Below are 16339 nucleotides of genomic sequence, written 5' to 3'. Positions count from 1 at the left end.
CACCCGCAAATGCAATATAGTTGACGCTTTGATACATATCCCCCATAGTGTACATTCTATTTTTGTGTATATAATAAATATACATTATTACACTATTGGTTTTCTGTTTGTGTTCTCTCCTATGATTACTAACCACATCGGATGAAACTTAAGTACTACCATAGACTACAAGACGCAGGAAAGCCTTGGATCTTCAGGTGCCTCCTGTTCATAGGATTAAGGCAAACCCCCTATTTTTTCTGCATGCACAACAACAAGGGAGTTTGGTGGAACCGACATTGGGCTCCATGTACGAAGCTGACTCTAACTTCCACAAAAACAAATGTCTATCCCATAAGACTATATTTTAAAACCCATAGGAATACAGCGGTATTCTGGACATTTATTCAATAACAGAAAACTGTTAAACAAAAGTATATATCATCTGATCAAAGACATTTACAGAAATATCTGTAACCTCTAACCTCATCCCGTATTTATGATGGTGACCAAGAATGTGACAAGCAACATTTCAGCAGTAGGAAGATTTGATTTGTGACGTTGTTAGCAATGTCATCACACAACATTATTGATGGTGACCCAGCTGGTTCTCCTGCATATTTAGCCAGATTTTGGCAGCCACAAATTGCCACCTGACATTGTTGCAACAACATTATTGATAGATATTCAGCTACTCTGTATTGTGCCAATTTATACGAATATGTCAACATAAGTCAACAGCCTCTAGTGAGACCCACAAGCAAAGGGAATGTAACTCACAGTACAGTTGCTGTAAGCTGAAAATGTTCAGCTGTGATGTCTCAGGTTACTAGCACACAGGGTCATGTGAAGAATCACATCTTTTCAGAAGTGGTTTTGCTTACTACAGTAATATAATGAAGGACATTTTCACAACAGCTATAAATCTATCATTTAACAAGGCAGAGAGATTTCAGATTGTTCATAAACTCTTCTTTTCTAAATACAAATATAGCAAAACACATTCCTGAAGACTCTGTGTTCCAGACAACATAAATAAAAATTCCTTGCAGTTTTGTTACTAGCACTTGAATTCTTGCAGTAATCATACACATGTTGCACAATCTCACCTGAACATCCCCAGCAAGGTCTTTCAAGGTCACATCGTATTGAATGACAAAATCTGCTGCAATGCCAGTGCTGGACTGGGCTACTTGTTCTGCGGGAGATGGCGTGAAGGTGACACGGGCACAATGTGTGCCCTTCTCTATGTTTGTAGATGGTGGTATTTCTGTGTCACCTGTAGGACATAAAACAGTGCTGATATTAGCACGTGAGGCCTTGGAATAAGGCAAGGAAATGTCTCCCTTAAAGGGATAATAAAGTCCATTTTAAACATTCATGAATCAGATAGGGCATGCAATTATAAACAACTTTCTAATTTTTTTTTTTTAATTATATTTATTACCAACAATGAGCACAACTATACAATCTGTACAAGGTTTCGCCACGCTGGGTGATTCAAGTAGATTATTACAGCTTCTAATTTTCTTTTATCATCCAATTTGCTTTGTTATCTTGTTATTCTTAGTTTAAAGCTAAACATAGGTAGGCTCATATGCTAATGTCTAAGCCCTTGAAGGCTGTCTCTCAGTCTCAGCTGAATGTATTTGACAGTTTTTCACAGCTAGAGGGCGTTAGTTCATGTATTTCATAAAGATAACATTGTGCTCATGCACGTGAAGTTATCTAAGAGTCAGCACTAATTGCCTGAAATGCAAGTCTGTCAAAAGATAAAGAGCAGAGTCAGCAGAAGCTTAGATACAAGGTAATTACAGAGATAAAAAGTATATTTCTATAACAGTGTTGATTATGGAAAACTAGGGAATGGTAAATAAAGCTATTTATCTTTTCAAACAATAACATTTTTGGTGTTTACTATCCCTTTAAGCAATCATTCAAAGCCAGATACTCAACACATAGATTATTATAATTTACATACGTTTTTCTCACCTAGAAAGACCCAAGGTACACCTACCTCTCACAGTGTTTGTCAGCAAGCGGCTGGTGCGTAAGGGCAGTACTCGGATGTATTCTATCCCTGTGCGCTCAGAAACGGTCACCTCCACAGTGAGGTTCTGCACCACCTGCCCAGGTCGCACACTCACTCCATGCTCATATTTCCCAAGCTGCCTTCGTAGTAGCTCTTCATAAGTGAGTGTGAAAGCAATCTGGCCTCCAGCCTCCACATTCACAGAAACACGGAATTTCTCTGTCTCTCTGTCCCTGGGAAGACAAAGGCAGTAATTATTGTATACATTAGTAATATCCCCCAATGAGATTTTTACGTAATAGCTTAAAAGCTACAAACGCTGCTTCAAAGTTCCATTAAAGGGAAACTCAACTCAAAATGAATCATTCATTATTCCGATAGAGCACACAGTTTTAAGAACCTTTCCAATTCACTTCCATTATCAAATTGTGTTCAGTCTTTTTATCTGCACATTTTTTGAGGCACAACCTCCTACTAAGCATGTGCAAGAGTACACAGCATATACGTATATGGGTCTGTGATTATCTGATGGCCATCACATGACAGTAGTTTTCAAGCAAATTTGGAAATTTGGAAGAAAACAATCTACTGCTCGTAGAGTGCTATTGTATTATCTGTTTGTTATTTACTTGTTAATTATACAATTCTATTGTATTTAAAGGGACATTGTACACTAGATTTTTCTTTGCATAAATGTTTTGTAGATGATCCATTTATATAGCCTATACAGTTTTGTTTTTTTAAATGGATAGCTTTGCTTATTTTTAAATAACATTGCTCTGATTTTCAGGCTCCTAACCAAGCCCCAAAGTTTTAGGAGAATACTGATGTATACCTACTCTAGCTTGCTTCTGTTTGTGTGAAGAGTCTTTTCATATGCAGAGAAAGGGGGAGTGGGGGTGTCTGCTATTTCCCACTTGAAGTGTGTGTTCCAGTAACCTTTTAAACAGAGCTAAACTGGAAGCTTCTAAGTAAGTTTTTAACAGTTTTTTACTGGATTTTTATATCAGTATATGTGCATATTATTCGTCATAGTAGTTCTATTACATGCAGTTATATGAAATTTGGTGTATACTGTCCCTTTAATGTCCCTTTAATTGCTTGCTCTACCAAGAGTTTACTGGAGCTTGCTTCATTTGTTGGGCAATTTAATTCATCTTTTAAATTTAGAAATTATCGGACACAAAGTTTCAGTAACTGACCTAAACTTGGTTTGCGGAATGAAGCCACTTACTTGCTGACTGTATCCTGCACTAAACCAACATCTCCTGTGTCTTCATTCAAATAATTTAATGTTAATACTTTAATCTTCCTAAATAAGATTCACAATGTTTCTTCCTTTTGTTGATTTTCACGTGTTTAATGAAGCTCTTAAAAAAACTCAGGGTCTACAGTAACGTCAGGCTTTGGGGTAGACTTAAAGGGACACTGAACCCACATTTTTTCTTTTGTGATTCCGATAGAGCATGCAATTTTAAGCAACTTTCTAATTTATTCCTATTATAATTTTTTTCTTTTTTTTATTTCTATCTTTATTGAAAAAGAAGGCATCTAAGCTAAGGAGCCAGACAATTTTTGGTGGACAGCACTTGTTTATTGGTGGGTTTATTCTACCAATCAGCAAGAACAACCCAGGTTGTTCACCAAAAATGGGCCGGCATCTAAACTTATATTCTTGGTTTTCAAATAAAGATACCAAGAGAATAAAGAAAATTTGATAATAGGAGTAAATTAGAAAGTTGCTTAAAATTGCATGCTCTATCTGAATCATTAAAGAAAAAAATTGGGCTCAGTATCCCTTTAACAAGTGCCGGGCGGACCTGATTCGCTGTAGCTAATTATGTCCGTCCGACATTGCTAAATGCCAACAGTATACACTGTCGGCATTTAACAATGCACAATCATTTCTAGTGAAATGCTTGTGCAATGCCACCCCCTGCTTATTGGAGGCCAATTGGCCGCTAGCAGGGGTGTCAATCATCCCGATCGGATCGGGATGATTGCACTCCGCAACCTAAAAGGTGGCGGACCAGTTAAGGAGCAGCGGTCTAACGACCGCTGCTTCTTAACTTACGTTTTTGGCGAGCCAGAAACGATGGGCATAGAAAGCAGCATCCACTGCTTGTTAAATCTAATCCTGCATCTAGTTTTGATGCTTTAGCTATCAAAATTAAAAAATACAGAAATACAAGATGTATTGTAGTTTATCTGCCTTTATGCACTAGTCCGACTAACCAACCAATATGACGACCTCTGGTAGGCTGCATCCTCACCTGGTGCCAACATGGGCTGTGGTCTTCCCCTGCCTCCTTGCTTCATCATACATTTTCTTGGCCTGGTGCTTCTCCTTCACCTCCGCTATGTATGTTTTCCCCTTAATAGTGCTGCAATAGAAGAAGGTAAACCAGGGTTGTAATAAGAGCTGTGTAAACTATGGAGCATTCACATACACTACAGATAGTATAGTTGAGACAGTTCTTATACAGTTATAGCAAGATTTGATTATACTGGGCAACAGCACAACATTTTGTAAGGCTGACAACAGGGGTAAAAAACAGAATTTATGTTTACCTGATAAATTACTTTCTCCAACGGTGTGTCCGGTCCACGGCGTCATCCTTACTTGTGGGATATTCTCTTCCCCAACAGGAAATGGCAAAGAGCCCAGCAAAGCTGGTCACATGATCCCTCCTAGGCTCCGCCTACCCCAGTCATTCGACCGACGTTAAGGAGGAATATTTGCATAGGAGAAACCATATGGTACCGTGGTGACTGTAGTTAAAGAAAATTTTATCAGACCTGATTAAAAAAACCAGGGCGGGCCGTGGACCGGACACACCGTTGGAGAAAGTAATTTATCAGGTAAACATAAATTCTGTTTTCTCCAACATAGGTGTGTCCGGTCCACGGCGTCATCCTTACTTGTGGGAACCAATACCAAAGCTTTAGGACACGGATGAAGGGAGGGAGCAAATCAGGTCACCTAAATGGAAGGCACCACGGCTTGCAAAACCTTTCTCCCAAAAATAGCCTCAGAAGAAGCAAAAGTATCAAACTTGTAAAATTTGGTAAAAGTGTGCAGTGAAGACCAAGTCGCTGCCCTACATATCTGATCAACAGAAGCCTCGTTCTTGAAGGCCCATGTGGAAGCCACAGCCCTAGTGGAATGAGCTGTGATTCTTTCGGGAGGCTGCCGTCCGGCAGTCTCGTAAGCCAATCTGATGATGCTTTTAATCCAAAAAGAGAGAGAGGTAGAAGTTGCTTTTTGACCTCTCCTTTTACCGGAATAAACAACAAACAAGGAAGATGTTTGTCTAAAATCCTTTGTAGCATCTAAATAGAATTTTAGAGCGCGAACAACATCCAAATTGTGCAACAAACGTTCCTTCTTTGAAACTGGTTTCGGACACAGAGAAGGTACGATAATCTCCTGGTTAATGTTTTTGTTAGAAACAACCTTTGGAAGAAAACCAGGTTTAGTACGTAAAACCACCTTATCTGCATGGAACACCAGATAAGGAGGAGAACACTGCAGAGCAGATAATTCTGAAACTCTTCTAGCAGAAGAAATTGCAACTAAAAACAAAACTTTCCAAGATAATAACTTAATATCAACGGAATGTAAGGGTTCAAACGGAACCCCCTGAAGAACTGAAAGAACTAAATTGAGACTCCAAGGAGGAGTCAAAGGTTTGTAAACAGGCTTAATTCTAACCAGAGCCTGAACAAAGGCTTGAACATCTGGCACAGCTGCCAGCTTTTTGTGAAGTAACACAGACAAGGCAGAAATCTGTCCCTTCAGGGAACTTGCAGATAATCCTTTTTCCAATCCTTCTTGAAGGAAGGATAGAATCTTAGGAATCTTAACCTTATCCCAAGGGAATCCTTTAGATTCACACCAACAGATATATTTTTTCCAAATTTTGTGGTAAATCTTTCTAGTTACAGGCTATCTGGCCTGGACAAGAGTATCGATAACAGAATCTGAGAACCCTCGCTTCGATAAGATCAAGCGTTCAATCTCCAAGCAGTCAGCTGGAGTGAAACCAGGTTCGGATGTTCGAACGGACCCTGAACAAGAAGGTCTCGTCTCAAAGGTAGCTTCCAAGGTGGAGCCGATGACATATTCACCAGATCTGCATACCAAGTCCTGCGTGGCCACGCAGGAGCTATCAAGATCACCGACGCCCTCTCCTGATTGATCCTGGCTACCAGCCTGGGGATGAGAGGAAACGGCGGGAACACATAAGCTAGTTTGAAGGTCCAAGGTGCTACTAGTGCATCCACTAGAGCCGCCTTGGGATCCCTGGATCTGGACCCGTAGCAAGGAACTTTGAAGTTCTGACGAGAGGCCATCAGATCCATGTCTGGAATGCCCCACAGCTGAGTGACTTGGGCAAAGATTTCCGGATGGAGTTCCCACTCCCCCGGATGCAATGTCTGACGACTCAGAAAATCCGCTTCCCAATTTTCCACTCCTGGGATGTGGATAGCGGACAGGTGGCAGGAGTGAGACTCCGCCCATAGAATGATTTTGGTCACTTCTGCCATCGCTAGGGAACTCCTTGTTCCCCCCTGATGGTTGATGTACGCAACAGTTGTCATGTTGTCTGATTGAAACCGTATGAACTTGGCCCTCGCTAGCTGAGGCCAAGCCTTGAGAGCATTGAATATCGCTCTCAGTTCCAGAATATTTATCGGTAGAAGAGATTCTTCCCGAGACCAAAGACCCTGAGCTTTCAGGGATCCCCAGACCGCGCCCCAGCCCATCAGACTGGCGTCGGTCGTGACAATGACCCACTCTGGTCTGCGGAATGTCATCCCTTGTGACAGGTTGTCCAGGGACAGCCACCAACGGAGTGAGTCTCTGGTCCTCTGATTTACTTGTATCTTCGGAGACAAGTCTGTATAATCCCCATTCCACTGACTGAGCATGCACAGTTGTAATGGTCTTAGATGAATGCGCGCAAAAGGAACTATGTCCATTGCCGCTACCATCAACCCGATCACTTCCATGCACTGAGCTATGGAAGGAAGAGGAACGGAATGAAGTATCCGACAAGAGTCTAGAAGCTTTGTTTTTCTGGCCTCTGTCAGAAATATCCTCATTTCTAAGGAGTCTATTATTGTTCCCAAGAAGGGAACCCTTGTTGACGGAGATAGAGAACTCTTTTCCACGTTCACTTTCCATCCGTGAGATCTGAGAAAGGCCAGGACTATGTCCGTGTGAGCCTTTGCTTGAGGAAGGGACGACGCTTGAATCAGAATGTCGTCCAAGTAAGGTACTACAGCAATGCCCCTTGGTCTTAGCACAGCTAGAAGGGACCCTAGTACCTTTGTGAAAATCCTTGGAGCAGTGGCTAATCCGAAAGGAAGCGCCACGAACTGGTAATGCTTGTCCAGGAATGCGAACCTTAGGAACCGATGATGTTCCTTGTGGATAGGAATATGTAGATACGCATCCTTTAAATCCACCGTGGTCATGAATTGACCTTCCTGGATGGAAGGAAGAATAGTTCGAATGGTTTCCATCTTGAACGATGGAACCTTGAGAAACTTGTTTAAGATCTTGAGATCTAAGATTGGTCTGAACGTTCCCTCTTTTTTGGGAACTATGAACAGATTGGAGTAGAACCCCATCCCTTGTTCTCTTAATGGAACAGGATGAATCACTCCCATTTTTAACAGGTCTTCTACACAATGTAAGAATGCCTGTCTTTTTATGTGGTCTGAAGACAACTGAGACCTGTGGAACCTCCCCCTTGGGGGAAGCCCCTTGAATTCCAGAAGATAACCTTGGGAGACTATTTCTAGTGCCCAAGGATCCAGAACATCTCTTGCCCAAGCCTGAGCGAAGAGAGAGAGTCTGCCCCCCACCAGATCCGGTCCCGGATCGGGGGCCAACATTTCATGCTGTCTTGGTAGCAGTGGCAGGTTTCTTGGCCTGTTTTCCCTTGTTCCAGCCTTGCATTGGTCTCCAAGCTGGCTTGGCTTGAGAAGTATTACCCTCTTGCTTAGAGGACGTAGCACTTTGGGCTGGTCCGTTTCTACGAAAGGGACGAAAATTAGGTTTATTTTTTGCCTTGAAAGGCCGATCCTGAGGAAGGGCGTGGCCCTTACCCCCAGTGATATCAGAGATAATCTCTTTCAAGTCAGGGCCAAACAGCGTTTTCCCCTTGAAAGGAATGTTAAGTAGCTTGTTCTTGGAAGACGCATCAGCCGACCAAGATTTCAACCAAAGCGCTCTGCGCGCCACAATAGCAAACCCAGAATTCTTAGCCGCTAACCTAGCCAATTGCAAAGTGGCGTCTAGGGTAAAAGAATTAGCCAATTTGAGAGCATTGATTCTGTCCATAATCTCCTCATAAGGAGGAGAATCACTATCGACCGCCTTTATCAGCTCATCGAACCAGAAACATGCGGCTGTAGCGACAGGGACAACGCATGAAATTGGTTGTAGAAGGTAACCCTGCTGAACAAACATCTTTTTAAGCAAACCTTCTAATTTTTTATCCATAGGATCTTTGAAAGCACAACTATCCTCTATGGGTATAGTGGTGCGTTTGTTTAAAGTGGAAACCGCTCCCTCGACCTTGGGGACTGTCTGCCATAAGTCCTTTCTGGGGTCGACCATAGGAAACAATTTTTTAAATATGGGGGGAGGGACGAAAGGAATACCGGGCCTTTCCCATTCTTTATTAACAATGTCCGCCACCCGCTTGGGTATAGGAAAAGCTTCTGGGAGCCCCGGCACCTCTAGGAACTTGTCCATTTTACATAGTTTCTCTGGGATGACCAACTTGTCACAATCATCCAGAGTGGATAATACCTCCTTAAGCAGAATGCGGAGATGTTCCAACTTAAATTTAAATGTAATCACATCAGGTTCAGCTTGTTGAGAAATGTTCCCTGAATCAGTAATTTCTCCCTCAGACAAAACCTCCCTGGCCCCATCAGACTGGGTTAGGGGCCCTTCAGAAACATTATTATCAGCGTCGTCATGCTCTTCAGTATCTAAAACAGAGCAGTCGCGCTTACGCTGATAAGTGTTCATTTTGGCTAAAATGTTTTTGACAGAATTGTCCATTACAGCCGTTAATTGTTGCATAGTAAGGAGTATTGGCGCGCTAGATGTACTAGGGGCCTCCTGAGTGGGCAAGACTCGTGTAGACGAAGGAGGGAATGATGCAGTACCATGCTTACTCCCCTCACTTGAGGAATCATCTTGGGCATCATTGTCATTGTCACATAAATCACATTTATTTAAATGAATAGGAATTCTGGCTTCCCCACATTCAGAACACAGTCTATCTGGTAGTTCAGACATGTTAAACAGGCATAAACTTGATAACAAAGTACAAAAAACGTTTTAAAATAAAACCGTTACTGTCACTTTAAATTTTAAACTGAACACACTTTATTACTGCAATTGCGAAAAAACATGAAGGAATTGTTCAAAATTCACCAAATTTTCACCACAGTGTCTTAAAGCCTTAAAAGTATTGCACACCAAATTTGGAAGCTTTAACCCTTAAAATAACGGAACCGGAGCCGTTTTGAACTTTAACCCCTTTACAGTCCCTGGTATCTGCTTTGCTGAGACCCAACCAAGCCCAAAGGGAATACGATACCAAATGACGCCTTCAGAAAGTCTTTTCTAAGTATCAGAGCTCCTCTCACATGCGACTGCATGCCATGCCTCTCAAAAACAAGTGCGCAACACCGGCGCGAAAATGAGGCTCTGCCTATGCTTTGGGAAAGCCCCTAAAGAATAAGGTGTCTAAAACAGTGCCTGCCGATATTATTATATCAGAATACCCAAATAAAATGATTCCTCAAGGCTAAATATGTGTTAATAATGAATCGATTTAGCCCAGAAAAAGTCTACAGTCTTAATAAGCCCATGTGAAGCCCTTATTTACGATCGTAATAAACATGGCTTACCGGATCCCATAGGGAAAATGACAGCTTCCAGCATTACATCGTCTTGTTAGAATGTGTCATACCTCAAGCAGCAAGAGACTGCTCACTGTTCCCCCAACTGAAGTTAATTGCTCTCAACAGTCCTGTGTGGAACAGCCATGGATTTTAGTGACGGTTGCTAAAATCATTTTCCTCATACAAACAGAAATCTTCATCTCTTTTCTGTTTCTGAGTAAATAGTACATACCAGCACTATTTCAAAATAACAAACTCTTGATTGAATAATAAAAACTACAGTTAAACACTAAAAAACTCTAAGCCATCTCCGTGGAGATGTTGCCTGTACAACGGCAAAGAGAATGACTGGGGTAGGCGGAGCCTAGGAGGGATCATGTGACCAGCTTTGCTGGGCTCTTTGCCATTTCCTGTTGGGGAAGAGAATATCCCACAAGTAAGGATGACGCCGTGGACCGGACACACCTATGTTGGAGAAAATATTATTTTATACAGGCAGAGACATGAGTACAAGATAATAACTGGATCACATTCACTAAATCTCACTAACAACATATTCATTAAAGGGCAATACCTTCACAATTTGCTTCAGTAAACACCTTTAATATTTTAATATAAAATGTTTAATTATGTGCAGTAGAACAACTTTGCTATTTACTTTCATTATTTGTATAATAAATGTAAATCAAAGTGCATAAAAAAAAATATGTGTATCACTTGTTTCGATTCCGTGTTATAAATATTTTATTGTTTGTCATACCCACAGGTAAGATCTGACGCGTTTCCTGTGCCACCAGGCACACTTCCTCAAAGATCCCGACTAACATCAATTGCTAGCTTATATTAGAAAGAGGTTGATCATCCAGCCAATAGATAACTGGTTGATTAATATATCACCTGTTTAGTTAACCCCATGTGGTTAGCCCTTATATTGGCAGTGTGGATCAAGCTCTTATATACAACATTCAAAAAAGTATACCATACTAATAAAAGAAAAGATAAACTATTGTTATTAAGATATATAAGTATATATACACTACACTCGATGATGAAGGAAAACATCAATTTATATATTAGTTCCATATTTTAATAGTATATTGTTAGTTTCTTCTTTTTAAGACTCTCCCTAAAAATGTATCCATTGTCACGTAAAACTGTATAAATACTAAGATGTTTTCTGATCTACAAGAGTCATTAGAACAATAGTGGGAAGAGAGAAAAAATAAATAAATAAATATATATATATATACAGTCAGAAATGAAGTGCACTCGCCGGGTCTTTGTTCAGAACTTTATTGCCAAACTGTTCATGTTCATAGTTTAGCAATAAAGTTCTGAACAAAGACCTGGTGAGTGCACTTCATTTCTGACTGTATATTGTTCTATTTGCTGCACACGGGCATCAGGAGTCATCAGGAGTGCTGGTCTGTCTTCACAATATATATATATATATATATACAGGTAGCCCTCAGTTTATGCCGGGGTTAGGTTCCAGAAGGAATGGTTGTAAATCTAAACCGTTGTAAATTGAAACCCAGTTTATAATGTAAGTCAATGGGAAGTGAGGGAGATAGGTTCCAGGTCCCTCTCAAAATTGTCTTAAGTAACACCTAATACATTATTTTTAAAGCTTTGAAATGAAGACTTTAAATGCTAAACAGCTTTATAAACCTAATAAAATAAACACACAACACAGAATATATAATTAAACTAAGTTAAAAGAACAAAAACATTTGCTAAACAGCATTATAAACCTAATAAAATAATCACACAACACAGACTTCACTTGCATTTTTCTGCAAACAGTTCTTTCTATGCATTCCAATCTGGACTGATTCATAGACAGGAAGATCTTGTTCCTTTGAAATCTGCTCGATAGCTCAGGTCTGGTTAAAATGATTAATTTCAGCTTGCTTGGCTTTACTGCAACACAAGAGGACAGCTCCACCTACTGGCTATTTTAATAATAGCACTGCTTCTCAATGCTTTTCAATAGCAGTCACATGACTGGAAAAAAAGGTTGTTAGTCTGAAATGGTGTAAATTGATTTATATATATATATATATCCATTATCATGTAGAACTGTATAAATACTTGGATGTTTTCTAATCCACAGAAGCCAGGAGAACAATAGCGGAGGAAAAAAAAAGGAAGGAAGGCAAAGAAGAAGGAGAAAGGGAGAATATTTGAAATATCAAGTATACAAAGAACAGGGGGTATTGAGACCACATATATGTTTAGCCCCTTGTCAGTACATTTTCTAGATGGGGTGAGCAGAGTTAATAATAATGATTATCTCATTATTAGAAATAAAACTCCACATCAGATCTTTGATTCATTCCATCAGGATATCTAGTTTTCAGAGTAAAGATCCAAAATACTTCTCTACAAAACATTTGTTTTACTCTATCGCCCCCCCCCCCCAATTGCAACAAAGATGTTAATTTATTTTAAAAATGTTAGAGGTGTCCTGTAAGTACACTGTGTTTACTTTCCCTGTAATTTGGTGTCTTGTTTTTACAGTTATCAGGTAATTGACTAACATATGTGAGATCTATTTCATAGGGCTAGATTTATCAAGCCTCTACAGCAGTAAGTTCTCACAAAAACTTGCTCGCCGTGATTTATCAAGCAGCTGTCACCAGACCGCTGCTTCCCTAAACTCTTCGCCACCTTTAAACTGGCGGAGTCCGACCGAGGAGATTGACAGCTCCTGTCCGCGCGTGATTGGCTTGCGCGGGCAGGGGGCGGGATTGCACGCGAGCGCAAAATTGCGCTCATGTGCAATGCCAAATACCTCAGCTATAATAAATCTAGCCCTTAGTGTTCTTTTGCTGTACACTGCAAATACCAACCTAGAGTGTCAAAATGGTCTGCAATGCACTACATTATAGCTCTCTCTGGAGTAAAACACAATTATAAAACAATCAGATAGACCCATAATCCTGGTGACATTCTACATCCCATAGACTAAAAAGTACTGGACTTCACAGCCATAGTAGTAGTGATTTAAAGGGACACTCAAGTCAAAATTAAATTTATGATTCAGATAGAGCATGCAATTTTAAACAACTTTCCAATTTACTTCCATCAATGTGCACAGTCTTTTTATATTTAAACTTTTTGAGTCACCAGCTCCTACTGAGCATGTGCAAGAATTCACTGAATAAACGTGTATGCATTTGTGATTGGCTGATGGCTGTCACATGGTACGTGTATGCATTTGTGATTGGCTGATGACTGTCACATGGTACAGGGGGAGTGGAAATAGACATAACTAAAATTGTCAGAAAAAAAATCTACTTCTCATTTGAAAGTTCAGACTAAGTGCTATTGCATTGTCTTGTTATCTTGCATTTGTTCATTATACAAATCTACTGGTCCTTTAATCTCAATAAAAATAATTTAGTGCCACCTAAAGTCACATTTCTCTCTCCATAACCTGTATAATCTGTTAACTCGTTGCAATCAATACCATAACCTGCGGATTCACCAAGTCAGAGCTTGACACATTTTTTTAAAATGCAGGTGCCAGGAATTTCTAGTGCTTATGGCACTATTAGACAAATTATTAAATAGGAAAAATCTTGCAAGGGACAATAAAACCAAAATGTTTCTTTCATGATTCAGATAGAGAATACAATTTTAAACAACATTCCAATTTACTTCTATTATCTAATTTGCTTCATTACTTAGATATTCTTTGTTGAAGAAATAGCAATGCACATGGGTGAGCCAATCACATCAGGCATCTATGTGCAGCCACCAATCAACAGCTACTGAGCCTATCTAGATATGCTTTTCAGCAAAGAATATCAAGAAAATGAAGCAAATTAGATAATAGAAGTAAATTAGAGAGTTGTTTAAAATTGCATGCTCCTTCAAAATCATGAAAGAAAAAAATTGGGTTAATGTCCCTTTAAGCTCTCACTGAAATGTGAAAAAGCAGCTTTCATCTGTTACTTAAAGGGATGGAAAACCCAAAATTACTTTTTCATGATTTAGATATAGGGGCCTATCTATCACGCTCTGAATGGAGCTTGATGCCCCGTGTTTCTGGCGAGCCTGCAGGCTCGCCAGAAACAGCAGTTATGAAGCAGCGGTCCCAAAGACGGCTGCTCCATAACCTGTCCGCCTGCTCTGAGCAGGCAGACAGACATCGTCGGAAATCAACCCGATTGAGTACGATCGGGTTGATTGACACCCCCTGCTGGCGGCCCATTGGCCGCGAGTCTGCAGGGGGCGGCGTTGCACCAGCAGCTCTTGTGAGCTGCTGGTGCAATGCTGAATACGGCGAGCGTATTGCTCGCCGTATCCAGCGAGGTCTGGCGGACCTGATCCGCACTGTCGGATCAGGTCCGCCAGACTTTCTTAAATAGGGGCCATAGCATACTTTTTTTTCCAATTTGCCTCATGTCAGGAACTATATGGCAGCAGAATTGCAAGAATGCTTTGGATCACTAGATGACAGCAATGTTTTCACAATGTATAACATTGTCAAGAGCACACTTTCAAAGCTCACTGGCGAGGCCCACACAAGGCCTAAACGATCGTCTGGGGTTGTCAGTTTGTCATGTTTCTCATTCAGAGGATGATTGCCTGGTATTTCGGGGTTGGACTGACCCTGGATCAGGCTGATTTACTTCAGGAAAGTCTTCCTCTGTGAAAAGCACAACTGGGCTAAAAGAGGCTGCTCCTAGTTGGTAACTCGCCACAGAATAAGCTACTGAGCTGTTGTTCGTTCCTGGTAGAGCGCTTCTCTTTCTGTATACTCTTGCAAATCTGCTACCATAGAGTGCTACAAACATGTGCATGCTCCTAAGCATACATACCTGCTTTTCAATAAAGGATACCATGAGAACAAACATTTTAAAATTGTACATCCTGAGTCAAAAAAAATTTGGTTTCATGTCCCTTTAATGGGAATGCAAAACTCCAACACCCCCTGCATACAAGCACAACTAGACATATGACTGCACCAAAGAAAGAACAGAAGGCAGGTTTTGACATTGATGTCTCATGCTGAGTGAAAACGATACACTAGCACAGAGGCGTAACTAGAAACCATTGGGCCAAGGTGCAAGAATCTAAGAAGGCCCCCCCCCCCCAAAAAAAAAGTGAATTTGATACATATCTTTTTTTTTTTTTTACATTTAACACAGAAAAAAAATGTGAATCAGATTACATGTCTGCAAAAGGAGGTACCCTGTGCCCACAGTCTGTGATATGGTCTGACCCCCTATTACTGTATATAGTGACACTGTTTAACCCACCAGTACTGTATATAGTGAGTCAGTGACACAGTCTGTAATCTGTCAGTGAGATGGCTGGCCTGACCCTACCCACACCAGTACTTTATAAAGTGACTACAGTAGTCTGTGACATAGTCCAGCCCCCCCGTACTGTATATAGTGGTACTGTATAGACTGACACTGTTTACCCCCTCCCCCCCATGCTGTAGTAACAAGGTCTGTAATTTGCTGGTTCCACAAACATACACACACACACACACACACATGCATAAATACACGCAGTCACATACACACACACACAAAAACACCAATGGGTAAAACAGAAACACTAACCCCTGTAGTCAGAGATACTAGTGAAGCATCACGTCACACTCACATGATATCAGTGCAGGCAGTGGCAGGTCAACGTTTTTTTTAAGCTGGGCCCCCACCCTTGGGGGCCCAGTCGCAATTGCGACCTCTGCACCCCCTGTAGAATGAAGCAAATTTGATAATAGAAGTAAATTGGAAAAATAATTAAAATTGTATTCTCTAGGCGGAGCTTGGCCGTTCAGGGAAATGGCTGCGTAGAGAAACAGCTCCCAGGCCCTAAGTCATCAAATCCAGCAGCCATCCTCGACCCAAGCCCTAACAACTGCCCCAAATCGAAGGTGAATGCCTCCCCACCCTGGTCTTACCCTCCGATAGCCGTTAGTGCGCTCTATCTACCCCGGACCCGCTCAAAACATCTGGCGTGGTCCGGGACTCAGGGGGCATCACGCAGTCAGGCCTTAACGGCTCCAGGGCAGTGTCTATCTCACCGGGGAGCAGCATGACAGACTGGCGGCTGCAATCACTTACCACCTGATGACCATACCATCGACCGCGGCCGCATCTACAGCCCGTTGCCGCACGCCATAGCCGCACATACCGAGGCCCTGCGGTAAGGTGTCACACGCCCAAGGTCACGGAAGCTAACAGTTTAGGCCGCACGCAGCACCACAGCACAGCACAGCCAGTCATCAAGGGCTGCCACACCAGCTACAGCTAAGGGGGGTCAGGCACCTCAAAGGAGTACTGCTGAGGAGAAGAGCATAAAATACACAGCTTGCAACAGCACACGTGAAGCACCCACACCACAGCCACTTTGGGTGATTTC

At 41.4% G+C, this 16339-nt stretch overlaps 1 protein-coding gene across 2 annotated transcripts in view; it reads right to left on the bottom strand.

Moving 5' to 3' along the window:
* ITIH6 (inter-alpha-trypsin inhibitor heavy chain family member 6) overlaps positions 1-16339 on the bottom strand; it is a 153620-nt gene that overhangs the window by 51768 nt on the left and 85513 nt on the right. For both annotated transcript variants that reach the window (XM_053695764.1, XM_053695765.1), the window contains exons 4-6: positions 4285-4395; positions 1997-2244; positions 1089-1258 (exon numbers count right to left, since the gene is read on the bottom strand). In XM_053695764.1, the coding sequence (XP_053551739.1) occupies positions 1089-1258; positions 1997-2244; positions 4285-4395 (529 nt within the window). The remainder of the gene's footprint in view (positions 1-1088; positions 1259-1996; positions 2245-4284; positions 4396-16339) is intronic.

Source organism: Bombina bombina, chromosome 12 (assembly GCF_027579735.1).
Source record: "Bombina bombina isolate aBomBom1 chromosome 12, aBomBom1.pri, whole genome shotgun sequence".
Classification (NCBI taxonomy): domain Eukaryota; kingdom Metazoa; phylum Chordata; class Amphibia; order Anura; family Bombinatoridae; genus Bombina; species Bombina bombina.
This window is presented reverse-complemented; position numbering and strand designations above follow the sequence as displayed.